The sequence below is a fragment of the Aquila chrysaetos genome, chromosome 6, assembly GCF_900496995.4.
Source record: "Aquila chrysaetos chrysaetos chromosome 6, bAquChr1.4, whole genome shotgun sequence".
Taxonomy (NCBI): domain Eukaryota; kingdom Metazoa; phylum Chordata; class Aves; order Accipitriformes; family Accipitridae; genus Aquila; species Aquila chrysaetos.
Window position 1 is genome coordinate 52266387 of NC_044009.1, and position 15908 is coordinate 52282294.

Sequence of the window (15908 nt, forward strand, 5' to 3'; positions counted from 1 at the left end):
ACCATCCTTTTCGAAGCGGGTGTCTCGGTGCTGGCTGGGTGCAGCTGCACGCACAGAGAAGTGCTCCGAGGTAGGGGATGCCTCGAGACTTTCCGTGAACTCCGGCGGCCAGCCAACATCAGAGGCATCCCTCTGGATGCAGGAGGGTTTGGGATGCGGCTTTCACACCCAGCCGTAACCATCAGACATAACTGTACACTAGGCCAGAAAGCGACGGGGACTTTGGAAGTCGTATCAGCTGGTATCTCCAAGCCCTCACAGCTGGTTTCTTAAAAAAGCTATTAAAGATGCAGCAGGTCTTCTTCACGCTCCCTGCATCTAACATCATTTCACTCTTGTCTGGGTTCAGCCAAAGTGAGCCAGTCTGCCTTCAGTCCCCCGTTTCACTGAGGCAGTAAATAATTCAGCGTGAACTTCTGTTACCCTTGTCTTGTAACAGAAGCGGAGATGTTAAGAGTTGGTTGGAAAGGGGAAAATTTTGTTGTATGGGAAAACCTGCGTTGTTGACCTTCCGTTTAATTTAGCATCGGAACAAAACCTTGCACTGCGGGACCGGGAGGGAAACGGACCCATCCACGTCCCGGCCCGCCATGCCCCTGCCTGCCACGGCTCAGGAGCAAAGCAACAACTTGTCCAAGTGTCCAGCTCCCAGCAAGCTCCACCGGGCAGCCGAGGAGTTCCAGATTCAGGTACCTGAGCTCGCACGACAGTGCTTTTTCCTCCCCTGAAAAGCCATCAGCTGAGATTGATTAATCTCAGACCAGTATCCACTACAAAGAGGCCCTCAGAGGTGAAGACAGTCACACCAGTTCGGTGAAAATCAGACCTGTGAAGCCTGTGACACCACTTATCCTCCTAAAGACCCTCCACGCACCGTGGGACCAGGTGGGACCTCACAGCCTACAGCAACACGCAGACACCCCATACCCCGTCGTTACACGATCACCAGTCCAGTGAGCGATGGAAAGCATTCCCGGCAGAGTCTCACCCCGCGCTTCTCCAGCTGCCCGGGATGCGGACGTGGATGCAGGAGACTCTTTCACTCGGGAAACGCAGAAGAGTCCCTAAATTTAAAACAAAAGCAAAAAGACGCCCTTGCGTCTGCGGAGCACCGGCGAGGGGAGCTCTGCGCTGCCGGGACCTTTGACCGCGGTGAGATGTCGATAAAGAGAGAGCTGGTGAGATTAGAAAACGTGCTTTAAAATGCAAGGTCTGGAAAAGGTGTTTCCAGCGACTGCACGACTCCCGCTCTTGCAAATCCTCCCCCTCCCCCTGCCGTGCTGGGAGACAAATGTTATTAATCAGTCCTGTAAATTGAAATCCATATTTTTCTCATGAGTTCTGAAACCCATTTAAGGCCTCTAAACAGCTTCTATCAGCTGAAAAAATTAAATTAATTTTATTCCTCTTGCCTAACCATCCTCGGGAGTTCTTTGTCAAGAGCCTTTGGTGGAAAAACAATGGAAACTTGTGCGGCATTTCTGTGCGAAGCCTGCGTGGAAACACACCGAGCTTTTCTCCTGCCGCGGGTACAATGGCCGGCATTGTCCCACGGCTGTCGTTTGGAGCGACGAGCCAGCTGAGGGCTGAGGAGCCGACTGAACTACAGCCCCTCCATTCCACGCGCTGGTAACTCTTCCAGTGAGGAAAAAAAAAAAAAGAGAGAGAAAGATCTTTTTGCAATTAATAATAACAGCCCACAAAAGTTAGAAAATGTCCCTGTCCTAAAAAGTGATTCTGATGCTTCTGTCCCAGCTACGGTTTTTACAGCCAGTTTAAAGCTGACAGATAGGCATCCAGTCTAGCCTCGTGTCTCCATCTGAGTTCGGAAAGTGCTGCTTTACACTCAGATATAAGCCTTATTAAATATTGACTCATTCCCTACCATTACTTTCTGCTCCATTATCTCAGTTTCATTAGCATTTACAATTCTTCGCCTTTCTGGGAATTCAGAAGTTGTGTTTTGTCTGCCTGCCTTCCTGCCAATAAATCATGAACGAGCTCCCGGCCAGGGTGCATCATACCAGAAAATAACACTCATGTTACATTTGCTTGCGAGTGAGATGGCGTGAGACCGAACACGGAGATCCCACGCCTTGCTCCGGTGCGTCGCCATCACGGGTTCTTCTCACCCCCCCGGTCTGGAAGGACACGTGCCGGGGGCTGGAGCCTCCGGACGCTGGCGAGGGCTCCGGAGCGCACGGGATGCTCGATGCCCTCCAGCCCCAGGTGTACCTCTTCACAGTCCGGTGCTCTTCTGGAGGATCCTCCGCCTCAGCCTTTGCACCCTGTTTTAAAGTACAACGCTCAAATTATTTGCAAAGTGCTGGGAGGAGGTGGGAGGGAGCGGGACGGAGGAGGCAGGGTGCGTAGGTCGTGTGCCGGCGGGGGTCCTCGTGCTGGGGAGACCCCCCCATGTCCCCTTGGCTCAGCTTTGTTGGCTTGCTGTTTGCTTTCGTTTGGGCGAGTTTGCAGGCTCTGAGCCGCCTGCCAGTGCCCAGACCCTGCTCGGCAGCTCGCCCACCTCCTCCATCGGGCAGCCCAGCCCCGCGGCAAACCTCCCGTGCGCTGTGCGAGCATCTCCCGGTCAGCGCACGTCCCGGGAGCTTCTCTGACGCGCGCGGATACGGGCTGAGTGAGGATCACGAATCTGTATCCTCTCGTTTTCAGTGCCTGGGAAATTTTAGCCTTAAACTGCATTGATTTCTTCAAGAAGTGTAACAGATGAGCGAGCACCCTGTGTTTGTAAGTGCCTCTCTGGGGGACATGTTTTAAAAGCAGACGCTCTCTGTACTCCATCCCACAGAACAAATGCTCGTGCTGTTTTCTGTAACTGATTTTTTTTTTTTCTCCAAACTGTAGCAAATCATTCAGACTAGCAGTCCGGAGAAGAATAATTATCTGAACTTTGCTAAAAATAAACTGGACTGGCTCCTCAGCAGCCCGTGGTACCAGGCAGGTTTGCACTCGACCGAGGAGAACAATCCCAGTTTTGCTGAAACAGCGCGGTCTTCCCTCTAAAAATTAACAGGATCCCGCACTGCCCCTGCCTGCCAAGATCCGGGGGTCGCGATGGAGCGGGGTGGCCCCCAGCACCCCTCCTCTGCTTCTTGCTGGGAGGCAAAGGGAGCCGGGATCGCCGGAGATGTTTTACCGGGAGCCATTCCAGCACTGATCTGGGGGCTGGAGCGCTGCCGGTCTGTGCCGGACTATAGAGAGGGGAAGGTGGGGGTCCCGCACGCATCCTTCCCCCAGGTCCAACTCATCCGTACGGTGCCACCGAGGGCACCTGGGAGACGCGTTCCCCCAAACGCAGCTCTCAACCTCTGCAGCTGCAGGGTGTTTGCGAAGGTGGAAGGTGCTGTGAGGCAGAGAGTCCAAGCAGGACTGATGAAAAAGCTGCTGCAATAATCAGAAGACCTCCGTCGCGGTCTTCTGATCCTGCAGCCGCTCTTCCTACCAGGCTTCCCTCTGCAGGAGAGGGGAAGGGGGGAGGCTGTGCCACCGACCGCTCACCCCTTCCCTCGCATAGGGGAAAAAGAAGCAAAAAGGAGGAGGGGAAAAAAAAAAAAAAAAGACCACTCTGCCGTGGGCTGCCCACCGGGCTCCCCGCTGGCTTTAACAGTCGGCAGCATCACAGACCAGGACCGGGACGAGGCACGAGCCTTTAAGGACGGCGTCGGGCTCCGGGTCCCTGCCTGAAGGAACCAGATAACGCCTGCGGTCCAAGCCCTGCCTCGAGTCACCCAGGTGGGACAGGCTGACTCCGCAGCTCTGCCTCCCACCTCGTGAGCGGGCAGAAAACCAGGCGTGGGCCCCACGGAGAAATGGCAAATGAGTTTGGGGGCCTTACTTCACCTCTCAGAAATCCAGGTCAGTAAACAGGCAGTGGCAGAAACGGGGCTGTTTGCCATTACTGCAGCTTTTCTGCTAAACGCATCTGCTTAAGCTTCCTCTGAAAAATCACGCTCTCCGGACTAGAGAGAGCTCTCGACTCGCTCTCCCGGTGCCACGCTGCCCTGGCACGCGTGGCCCTCGCTTACCGATTAAACCTACCGCTTTTTAAGGAAGAAATCAAAAGTCAGAAGAAAGACGCAAAAGCATCGTGCTAAATATTTCCACGTGGTACTTCTCCGCAGAGCAGAGAAAAAAAGCGACATGTCGTAGGTACCGTCAGGGTCGCACTGAACCCTCTCGCGTGTTGCTGTGCGCCGTCAGACGCTCGGTGCTGGGCTCGCACGCAGCCTGGCTTCAGGCTCGTCGGTCCAGTACCACGGGCTGGGAGTTGTCCCCGCGCCTCGGAAAGGAGCAGCGAGACTGCAAGGATCGATTGGTCTTGGATTAAGCGGGCGTAACTCTATGCACCCTCCTGTAGGAGATCTGGATGTGATATTTAGTGCTTGCTGCTGGTAGAGGAGTAGTCCTGAGCAGAAACCGGGGGCTGATCTCATCGCTATTGCCATCACAGTACGCTTTGATGAAGCTGCATCTGATCTACACAAACAAGGGTTGGAAGTAAGGCTAAGGACGTCAGCACAGTTAAACCAGAGCGTAGCTGCTGCAAGTAAATCAGATTCAAAGTTAGTAATTTAATTTCTAGCAGAGAGAGAAAAATCAGAGGGCTAATAAGATACGAACATAATAACTCGGTGTACCGGGACCGAGCATTTCCATCTGTTATCGCAAGCCCAGATCTCAGCACAAGATGCAGAAACAGCAATTGCTCAATGAGGATGTGGACACAGGCATGAAAAGAGAGAGTAGAAGGCAGGCGGACAGGCCCACCTACGTGGCAGAAGGTAGGATCAAAGCCGACGAGGCTTTATGTGCTGACGTACAGGTGGTGGCAGAAAAGATGTCGATATGGCGATCGGTAAGGTCCTTCAGAATGACTGCGAACTCTTCAGGTTCCAGGTGGTTTTTAGATTTGTATTTAATTAATTCTCAAACATGATACGTGCTGTTCTAAGATAATGTACAATAACACTAAGGCTAACAGGCCTGACCATTATTTTGCAACTTATTTCTACAATCTGTTGAGGCTAGATAAGGCAGGTTTCTGGTACTTGTAGGAAATTGCTATAAATAAAAAACTAATAGGCCCTGAAGCAGATAGCAGATATGCTGTACTAGGTAAAGCAGGATGAACCAAAGTGAAACTGCCTCTTCTTTAGCAGTGGATGTGCATGAGGATAAAGACTGTCAAGTATTTATTCCCCATCATCAGGAAATCCCTGCAGAAGATGATTTTCCTTGAGAAGACTGTTTTCAGAAAGCAGCCTTTTTTTTTTTTTTTTTTTTTTGCATTAATAACAGAAAAAGTCCTCTGTAGGCTTCTAGGCAAGGTCAGCCGTTCATGTGCTGCAATCGATAATCTCAAGTGTACACTGCTCAGCTCTTGCAATGAAGTTTATGGTTGCACTACATCTTTATTATGAATGAATGCTGCCTTTGCCACTGCTGAGCTAGGATCTAGCTATTTATTAAAGCCTGATGCTGACCCTCCAGCTTTAAGAATGTTATATCAGGTCACCTGGACCTTCACTGAAATGTCGGCTCAAGATCTGTTTGAAATGCTGAGCATTGGGGAAAATGAGGGTTCATAAAACAAGCTTCTTTTCCCTTCAGAGTTTTTTCCATAGATAGATAAGTAGGCACCGGTTCAGGGGAATTTAAGAAAGACTCGGCCCCAAACTTCCAGCTTTGTTTTAATGTGGAGATTTTGGTGACAAACAAACAGAGGTACCAGTTAGCTTCAGAAAAGGCTGAGAAGTATTTGTCTCGTTCTCCAGTGAAATTCCACACGCGCTCGTGGCACGGAGCCCTTGGAGAGCTGGTACAGCCATCAACCCCAGTGCAGACAATGACTTCCCGGGCGGCATCACCCAGTGTGAATTGCCCAGGTACCTGGGATGAGCTCTGTAAATTACGCATTGTGTAGCTGGTTATTTAGTTTAAATAAATAAATGTAAAACCGAAGGTCTTGTTTATTAATTTTTATCCCAGAATAATTCTTTTAGCTTAAGCGTCAGCCAGCTAAGTAGCTTTTTTATTTAGCAACGCTGCCACACTAATTTTGACATTTGCAAATGTCGACATCCCAGTTACAGACGACAACAAATTGCTCAAAAATCATCTCATTCTCTTAAAAGAATTCCTTTCCTTTGCACTACTGCATTGATGTTAAACAGTCACCAATTGTATGGATGGTTAGTTTCATTAAAAATTTTGCAAGTCTGGTTTTGAACTGAATATGCCTTATAGCACGATTTAGAGCTGCCTTTGGCTTCTTGCCTAAATGTAAGCCAAAGAAGCCAGTTTGCCCTGCAATTATCCTAACCTTTCCCAGGTATGTGTGGCTAGCAGCGGCTCCCAGTCCCTGAACGTCTCCCTTCATCCAGAGGGACTTAAAAATGCTGAGTTGATTTCCCCTTGATTGAGAAAACTAAGGCTCCCGAGTGCTTCCACAGTGGGAGTTACTCACTGGGAAAATGCTGGGACTCCTCATATTGGAGTAAGTTTGTCGTCGTAGGTAATTAACAGCAACACTCAGGTTTATTTGTAAAGCTGTGTCACGTTCCCTTTCCCATATGCAATATAAAGCAAGTAACACTTCCCTATGCCACACAACTGTTGTGTCTGGGATGCTTAAGCGCCACGTTTTCTGCTGGGTTTGAAAGGGAGCTGAGGATAACGGTGGGCGATTTCTGATTTGCGGTGCTCAGCCCCACGCACCCAGGACCCCTTCGGGGGTCCGCAACACGAGTCCCAGGGAGGGACGAACGCTTGGCACGGCTGGTGATCCGCTGCTGGGAGACTGAAGGATCCTTGGTTAGAGACTGTCTTCAGCACCCCGTACCCTGACCCTCATCTGTTATCTGCGATAGTCTAATGCTCCCTTATCTTGCAGCAGTGTTGTGAAGCTTAATTAACTAATTAATCTTTCAAAGAATTGTGATAGTCTTAGATAAAAGACATCAGGCAAAGTATATACTACTATTTCCTTCACTATCGACAATAACATTGTTATTAACTCCCAAGAACTGTCTAGGGTTTTAAAATTTTTTTTATTAAGGATGCTGCAAGAATTTTAGGCTTTTAACAAAGCAGTTGTACGAAATCCTGACCCGTCCCTGGGATAGCACCCTCCCCAGCGCCCGCGGAGCGGGAATCCACACCTTCAGCATCGTTCGGGGTCCCGGGCCAAGTCCTGCGCGGGCTGATGCTCCGTGGGTGAGGTGCCCCGGTGGGGTGTAAGCCAGGACAGGGTGTGTCGCTCACCGTCCCAGTCGTGAACGTATTACGTCTTTTTTTAATTAGAATGAGTGCATTTAATTAGTAGTGGGTTTAGAGCACGCACAGAGAAAAGCTTACTGTCGCTTCCTTGGGTTTCGACTGCAGGATTGCGTGTGTTGCAGCACATGACTCCCAACGCGTTGCTTCTGTGGCAGCTTCATAAGCTGTGCCTCTAGCACAATTGTCATCCGAGGTAATGTAAATTAAGAAATGGTCATTTTCTAAACAATCATGCTTATCTTCTTGCTCCCTCCCCCCCCCCCCCCCCCCCCCCCCCAATTAATCTCCATGTGGATAGTTACTATCTCCTACCAGGCAAAGCCAGAAATGCTCCCACATCCCAGCAGAAATTTACAGCTCTGGCCAAATCCCATTGCAGAGCGAGCTGGTACGTTTACCGCCGGCCGCCGGGTAACAGTGTTAGTAAATCATCGTGTAGCTTGATTCATGAGATTTACTGAATTTCCTGAACTAGCTGGCAGCAAGAGGCAGAACTTCACAGATAATCACTGAAAGCCTTTAATGATGTTGGTAATTTTATCCGTAATGGTGAGCTGGCACAACGCAGAGCACCAAAGCGGTGCACGCGCGCGTCCCTGCGCTGGGATGCCAAAGCACGGACGGACTGAAGGCAGCCGTGAGCAGGAGGAGAAACAGCAGCAGGAATGTCGTCACGGAGGTGAAAGCTGAGCGAAAATCGCTCTTCTCTGGAAGGACAACCGCAGGTTAATATAAGGCAGTGGGATATGGATTGGCGGGGGGTGACAGGAAGGGAATGAGGTCTTGGGCTCGAGAATAAAACGAATGTAAGCGCAACACAGCACAGACACCCAAATGGGTCAACAGCATCCCAAGCTGAGCTGCGGAATTTTCTTCGAACCGGAGGGACGTACGGAGGCACCGCGCCGCTGGGGCTGGCGTTTCCGACGGCCCGCATGAAAACATTCGTGGGGTCTGGGTGGGACCACCACGATGCTTAAACACCGTGTTGGAGAGAACCGGCAGGCAACGGTACAGAAATGGAAAATAACACCTGAAGAGCGGGCAGTTTTGATAAGGCTTGGGAGAAGGACGATCCGCCCGATTAGACCGAGGCGGCGTTGTCTCGATTACGGATTTGTTTGGGCAAACCTAGGGAGATTTATTGCCCCCTCGCTCCGATTTCAGTAAATCAAGACGCGGGCTGCGAGGGGTGGCGAGCGACTCCCCGAAACCCCCTCAGCGTGGGTGAACGCTTCCCCCCTGACTCGAAGCCAACAGAGGCAGCGTCTCTCTCCACCAGCCCCGCTACCCGCACCGCTTCAGCTCTCTGGAGATAACACACCCCGGGACCCCCCCTCGACCCCGCCAGGCTCCTGCCCGGGGGTCGCCGGTGGCAGCCTGGATGGGGAAGGCCGCAGCGGCTGTGAGGTAAAATGGACGCCGAGGGGTCGCCCCCGATTCCCGCCCACGCCCCCGAGGGTCCGCAGCCGGCCCCTTCCCTTCTCCCCCCCCCCCCGCCCCGTCCCCCGGACGCCGGCGGGACTACGAGTCCCAGCGCGCCCCGGGCCGGGGAGGGGTGGAGCGGGGCTTTGTGCGGGGCGGCATGCGGGGGAGCCGCCGCCGGAGCCGGAGCTGGAGCCGGAGCCGTAGCGAGCCCGCCCCGGGGGGAGGGCGAGGGCGGCGAGCCATGACGGGCGGCGGCGCGGCGTTCCGCCGTCGGTGCTAGAGGGCGACCGCGGGGCGCGGAGCCCGCGCCTGGCTCGGCGGCGCGGAGCGCGGAGGCAGCGCGGAGGGGCCGCCGCCGCCGCCGCTGCCGCCGCCGCCATGGGCAACGCGGGGAGCGTGGACTCGCAGCAGACGGAGTTCAGGGCTCACAGCGTGCCCCTCAAGCTGCCCATGCCCGAGCCCGGTGAGCTGGAGGAGCGCTTCGCCGTCGTTCTGGTGAGTACCGGCCCCATTGTCTGTGGGGAGCGGAGCGGGTCGGGTCGGGCCGCCGGGGCCGCCCGCGGGCCTTCGGCGGAGGGGCCGAGCAGGAGTTGCGGGGTCCCCGCGCCTGGCCCGGGGGTGTGCGTGGGGTGGTGGGCGGCTGGGAACCGGGGAAAAGTTACGAGACGGGGACGGGAGCTGCCCACCCCCCCCGCTCCCCCCTCCTCAGCGGCGGCCGCCCCAGCCCCGTCCGGGGGCCGGCGGCACAGGTGGGCTCGGCTCGGCGGGGCGGTGCCGCCCGCCACCTCACGGCCCGGCCGGGGGCGGCGGGACGGGGGCCGCGGCGGCGGGGGCAAAGCGTGTGTGCCGGCTGCGGCTCTTTGTCTCGGGAGCCCCCCCCCCCCTCAAAGAGCCGCCTTCCTCCGAGCCGAGGCGGTTCCCCCCCCCCCAGGCCGGGTTCTGGCCCCTCCTCGCGGGCGAACCTGTGAGGAAGCGGCGGGAGAGATAAAGCCCGCGGCGGTTCGCTGGCGGTACCGGCCCGTCGGCGGAGAAGGAGCGGGCGGGCCGGTTGAGGGAACCGGCGGCCGCGGGGGAGAGACTCGGTGGGGCCTCGCCTCGGCCTGGCGGCTTCCGAGGAGCCCGGGCGGGAGAGGGGCCCGCGCCCTTGGGCCGGCCGCGGGGCGGTGGGGCCCTCTGCCCCCTCGCTCCGGGACACGCCGGTCCTGCCGACCCCTCGTCCCCGGCACGCGTGCGAGGTTCAGCCGGGGCTGGTCGTGGGCTGCCGGCGTCTCCGTCGGGCTCTGGTTTTTCTTTCGCTCTTTTTCCCCCCTCACCTGAGTAGCGCGACGGACTCGGCATTTGGGATCGCCTTCCCGGGAGAACTTCCCGGGGGGGGGCTGTGCTCCCCTTGGTGCCGCATGGGAGCGTTTGGGGCAAACGTCCTGTTTTCTTTCAGGTATCTAAGTCGTGCGAGTAGGTTGTCGCGACCCACCTATTCTTCCGTGTCCTGCTTACTTCTGATCAACGTTTACGTGAAAAGCAGAAGCTGGGGGAGGAGGACAAATAAAACCCATGTGCGTGCCGTGCCCTGCGTTCCCCGTAATGCCATGTGAAACCCAGCGAGGCAAGCTGTTGCGAGAGTAATTCCCGTGTCAGATGCTAGAGCCACCCCCCTGGTATTTGAAATACTCCCGGTGCTGAGTGAGGATTCACAAACTGGTGTGTGTTGGGGATTATTTCTGGTTAGACCCAATTAGATTATCATGTCTAAGAAAAGAATAAGCCTATTCAGCCAGGAACCCCCACTGATGAGCCAAATGGCGAGTGAGATGTTACGATTATTAGGCACAGTGGAAAAAGCCTGATCTCGCATTGCTCTTGTCAGGGAAACCCGTGGTCGTTTTACAGATGGGAGATGCCCCCACAAGCAGTGCATGGCTCAGAATCAAGTCCTGATTCATCTTAACCTACCAAAAGGGTGCCTGGCTTAATTTAATGTGCGCGGTCTGTGGGAGAAAATTAGTGGTTTTGAGTTAGGACCGATTGATTAGATCAGTAAAAGGAAGAGTCATCATTTGGGAAAGCAGAGCGCGTTAGATATGTGTAACGTAAATACGGGAGATAACAGGACCACGCCTGTAATTTCTTGAGGTACTTGAAAGGAGTAGATGGCATCTGTTTTTGGAAGATGGACTTATACTAAGGGTCAGAGGACGAGTGCTGTAGCTTTGCTGGAGGGAGCAGCAGGCCGTGCAGATGCATATCTGTACAAATGGGGTGTTGGATGGTCTGCTCCCATCGGGAGGAGCTGCAAGACGGGGCCCAAACACCACTGCTGGAACAGCCAAAAATCGCCTTCAGCCTGTTCTCGGAGCCAGCTGGGGATGGCTGGTATTTGTTGCAGCTTCCAGGAAATATCTGACCAGTTTATGAAAGAATAAACTTCTAGGCTGTTATTATTTTGTTTTCTCTGTGGCTCTGAGGGGAAGATGACTGTGCCACTGGTCAAACTCCAGAATGGGGTAGGCAGTAGAACAGCAGGGATTAATGAGATAGGAATGGCGGTCGGGGGAAAAAAAAGATGAGGAGTATTTTCTGTAGGGAGAGAGGATTAGTCAGGAGATGAGAGTATGAAGAAGATGCTGAAGGTTATAGGACTAAATCTCACCTTCTTTGCACGCTGTCTTAAGAAATTAGCCTGGCACAAGCATTGCTCGCACACTCGGAGAGCCCTGGTGAGGTCCCGAAGGGCTTTGCTGACAGTAGCAATTTTCGTACCGCTAATGAAGTTTTCAAGACTGTTTTTGACATTGATGAACATGCAGCTCAGTTGCGTCGCAGCTGTGTGTAGGTATACAGTCATCACACTAAGCGGTTCATTTCTGTATGTAAGGAGTGGGGCCATGCGGGAGAGGAAGGTCGCTCCTGTGCAACCTTACAAAAGTATTTTGAAGTTTTATTCTTCTCTCCTTGTGCAGAACCAGTGAGCACAGTGAGCCGTAGCCCTCTAAAACACGTGCATGTCCATGAGGAGAGCGCGGGTTGGCCACGTTTTTACCACAAGTGCCGTGACGTTGGCTGCTTTATTTTTGCCGCTTTGAACATACTCTCCTGATCTTCTCTAGGAGCTCTGTGGTCTCTTCGGCAAGGGGGTGGATGAGCAGCGGTGCGCCTGGAGGTGATGCATATGTGCGCTAGCTTGCATTGGCTGGGATGTTAGCAGCCTTAGTCTTGAGGAAGGTCTCTGGTGAAGTAGTTTGTCCACTTCAAACATGCAGAGTCACCTTACTGCCTCCTTGGTTAGCCTCTCTCTTTGAGGTTTGAGGTGCATAAATTGCAGGAGATGATGGGAGGTGCTCCAGGTCACACTTTTTTGGTGAAGTTCTCAAATCTAACTGTGCTAATAAGCTCCTCCAGTCTGTAACGGTGCCATTGGCATTACTGAGGATGCGCTGAGCACGCGTGCGGCGGCGCCTGACCGAGGTGAAGGACAGCGATGCCAGGCCTGGCTGCGTTACACCTCTTGGTCTGCTGGGCAAATAACATGAGAGGGTTTTCCCTGTGGCTCTGTGTCTCCTGGTACTGTTTTTGGAACTGGTGTAGTAAATGTGCTTCCCTGGCTTGTTTGTTGCATTGAGATTTGTACTCGTCTCTGCTGGTGAGCACCGGGGTCTGTCTCTGTGTTTCAGGAAGACATCGTGTTTGGTGGGATGTACTTCGAGGAGAAAAATGTGGAGGATAACCCAAGAGAGATCTAGGTTTCTGTCTATAAGCTAAGCATTGTTTTTTCCATGCCCTCAAACTGATTTGAATTCTCCCCGTTTGGTAGGACATGTGAAATAATTCCCTTAGTTTCAGGTTTACGCAAGAGTGTAAAGTCCAGGGAATTGGCGGTGTGTTGTTGCCACCAAGTTCCCGATTTGCCGTGAGGGGTGCTGGATAAACTGAGAGCCAGCTCCCGGCTCTGGCACTGACTTTGAGCTTGCCAGCACTGGCACAGCCCCTGGGGTGTATGTCTGCAGGAACCTCCTGCCACTGTCCCTTCCCCAACACGCTCGCTTTTCCTCCTCAGCTGTGTTGGATTTTTTTTCCTGGCTTCATCATACGGACACATGGGGCAAGTGTGCATAAATCACAAATTCTGGTAACCAACCCTAGTTTATTGCATAGGAAACCATTGTTCAGCATGTGCGAGCGCCGTTGCAAACCAAGTGTGCCGAATGCATCCGTAGACATTATGGCACCGCTATCCGATGCAGCGGGTTGTGAGTTTGGAGATCCTGGGGTAGAAGCCAGGCTTCCAGCTCCTGAGCAGGGTGGTCTCTCTCTGAACTGGTAACGGGGTTGCACGTTTGCAAATGACACGTGGTTTGGAGGAAGCAGCCAGGACAGAGTTGGCAGGGTAAATTGTTGCCTAATGAGCTGTGATTGACATAATTTGACTGCTGGATTACAAATCTGCGGTGAGGTTAGCAGGAAATATCCTCTTACCCCCACCAAGTGGTGTTTCATTTTACAAAGGAGTCTTCTGTGCCCGGTCCTGTAGGACGGAGGGAAGCGTCTGAAGGGTGAGGGGAGCGCGGAGGGAGGAGGTGTTTGTGCCGTCCCGCTCCCAGCCCTGCTGTGCTCTGTCCTCCGCTGACCGTGATGGTACCTGCCTGGAGGCAGGGCATCAGCTCTGCTTCTGTTGAATGCACGCAAGGCTTTGCCAATAGGAACTTCTTCGTCCCGCTAGAATTTCCTTCTTCGCAGTGGATTTTGTCCGAGCATCGTTTTCCATACCAGTCAAGGGAGTTTTAGTGTCTATTGCTAAGGAATTTGAAAGCTCAGTGTGAAAACTCTGTAACGTTTCACAGCTGTTTTCCATTCCTCTTCCTAATCCTCTATCAAATATATTATGAATTGTTTCATAATATGTACGGTTTAGAGTCTGCAGATCATTAAAGAGCATGACATGGTTGCAGGAGATATCTGCGAGGTAGTATTAGTTCCCTCGCTTCGGTGGGGTTGGTGGGGCACTGGATTCCTTGTTGCAATTCCTAAATTTAACAGAAGTCTCATGGGACGAATTTCAGTTGAGATCCGGTACTCTCATATCAGGCATAGTTTGTATTGTTTTTCTGGAATTTGAAGGCAATACTATGGAAGTTGAGACACTAAATTACATTTAGGAACCACCCTCAGGAAAAGGAGATTTCTAAAATTCAGATATTGAAAAGACCTGTTGTGTTTTCTCGTTCAGACCTCATCTCTGACAGGCTTCTGCCACTGGGCTCTTTCCTCAAGGTCTGGTTTAAATGATTCAAGCAATGACACCTTTTACTTGAAGAAACAATCTAATAACTCATGTTGTTAAATACATGTATTTCTGACGGGTTGAATTCACAGAGTGAAGTAGTACTTGGTGGTGACACATCTGTCAAGCTGCCTTGTAAATCAGTAAACGGCATTTCTAAGTTTTTCCACCTAGGCATCACAGGAGAATATTTTTGTAAAACTTTTTTTTTTTTTTTTTTTTTTTTTTGAGTGCCTGGAATAGAAGGATACTGTGGTGGGTGTTTAGCTAATAGCAAGTTAGTCACATTCCTGATATTAATTTCAGATCCTGGAAACCTGGAAGACTTAAAAAATGGCTAAGCTGGTGTAGAAGCATATATTTTTCTGTGTGCCATTTTTCCATACAAAATTATCTCCTTAATTTATTGGGCTGTAATGATGGAGGTATGAACCCATTCTGTCAAACTGCGTGTGTCACTTGTTCATAAGCTCCGAATAGCCTGAGAGAAAGTAGTAGGCTTTTTGTCAAAACACCCAGGTGAAAGGGATCGCTGTTTGATGCCCACGCAGCTGGGCTGGATCCGTGCCTCACCTCTCCCTCTCCCCAAAGGGCCTGGGCTGTCCCGGGAGGGGGCTGCTTCTGGGGGTGCTTGGCAGGGGCATCTCGGGTGGCTGCAACAGCCTGAATCTGCAAACCCAGTTATGGTAATGACGGCAAAGAGGCTTCCTAATTGTTTTTGTGCTGCGTGCTGTATAAACCCATCATCATGTCGTATTTCCTTCCAAATTACACTGTGCTTTTGTCTAAGGTGAATAGCAACAGGTCAATCAAACAAAATGGGGTGAGAAACGTGTGCATCTATGAACTTGGCAGGGTTCTTAACTTTTTTTTTCCTTCAGGTGTGCACGGGGTGGTTTGTTTTTTTTTTTTTTTTTTTTTTTTTGCAGTACAGACCCTGCTTCCTACCTGCAGCTCCCGTGCCGTGCAGGGCTCCGGGGAGGACCCCGCAGCCGCTGTGCGTGGTGGCCAAAGTCCCGTGTTTCTTCTGGGGAGGGGACAGGCCTCTGCACGGCGCTTGGTGGGGTAAGGTCCTTATCCTGGCTGTGCCCGCATCTGGGCTGGGTTGTGTGCGGTGACCCTTGGGCTCGCGGGGAGATTGCTCCTGTGGGTGCTGAATTCCTCCTGAGAGCACGAGCTAGCAGACCCCCTGCCTTTACTCTAAACCTGCACCATCATCTTTCCTCAGGTGCACTGGAGCTTTATCAAGTATCTCTATCAACTTCCTTAACCTTTTGTGCAAGATGAAGGTGGTGGTTTTTTTTTTTTTTTTATTTTATTTTGTCTTCACAAGCAAGGTCATGCAAAACTTGGCCCTGAGGTGTTAAATGGTCTCTTCTGCGGTACTGTATGTAGTGGGTGACGCTTGGGAAAGAATTTGAGAGACACAAAATGAAATTCAGAGTTTACCAGATGATCTTAAATAAAACAGTAGCTGCTGAATTGTTTTCGATTGATGATTGAATGACTTAGAGCCACTAGAGTCTGCCTTTAGGCTTTCATTTAAAAAAAAAAAAAAAATCACTTTAGCTTTTCATGCTGCGTGAAAAGCTATTAAAGTCTATCTGCAGACCCCCCCCCCCCCCCAAATCAAAACCCAGCAGAAGCACAAAGCTAAACAAACACGTTTGATATTCTCCATGTGTTTGTTCAAAAGTACATGGTGGTACTTGTTATTTTTATTATATTTTTGCATCATTCGGCAAAGATTGTAAATTATTCAGGCAACTTTTTAAAGAGTCCAAATCCTTTTTAAAATAGAGCAGCTGTCTGAAGGTATCCATGCTAATTATCAACCCATGTCCTTTGCTTGTATGGCTACTTAAGAGAAGAAGGGGAGTATTTTTCCCTGCTGGGGTTTGGGTGCTGG

General features: G+C 51.9%; 1 protein-coding gene and 1 long non-coding RNA gene across 13 annotated transcripts in view; one reads left to right on the forward strand and one right to left on the reverse strand.

The window, feature by feature from the left end:
- Nucleotides 1–6089: 6089 nt before the first annotated feature.
- Nucleotides 6090–10320, reverse strand: LOC115342434. The gene is made up of 3 exons (XR_003923756.2): nt 10038–10320; nt 7375–8003; nt 6090–6809 (listed from the first exon to the last, which is right to left on the reverse strand). It is a non-coding gene; the product is annotated as an uncharacterized LOC115342434 (long non-coding RNA).
- The window catches only part of FMNL2 (formin like 2), a 153643-nt gene continuing 146649 nt past the window's right edge, over nt 8915–15908 (forward strand). For 4 of the 12 annotated variants that reach the window (XM_030016551.2, XM_030016554.2, XM_030016556.2 and 1 more), the window contains exon 1: nt 8916–9219. In XM_030016551.2, coding sequence (XP_029872411.1) covers nt 9103–9219 — 117 coding nt within the window. In that variant the 5' untranslated portion in view covers nt 8916–9102. Of the gene's footprint in view, nt 9220–15908 lie in introns of all 12 variants that reach the window. The other 8 variants (XM_030016557.2, XM_030016559.2, XM_030016561.2 and 5 more) reach the window with 3 other exon arrangements.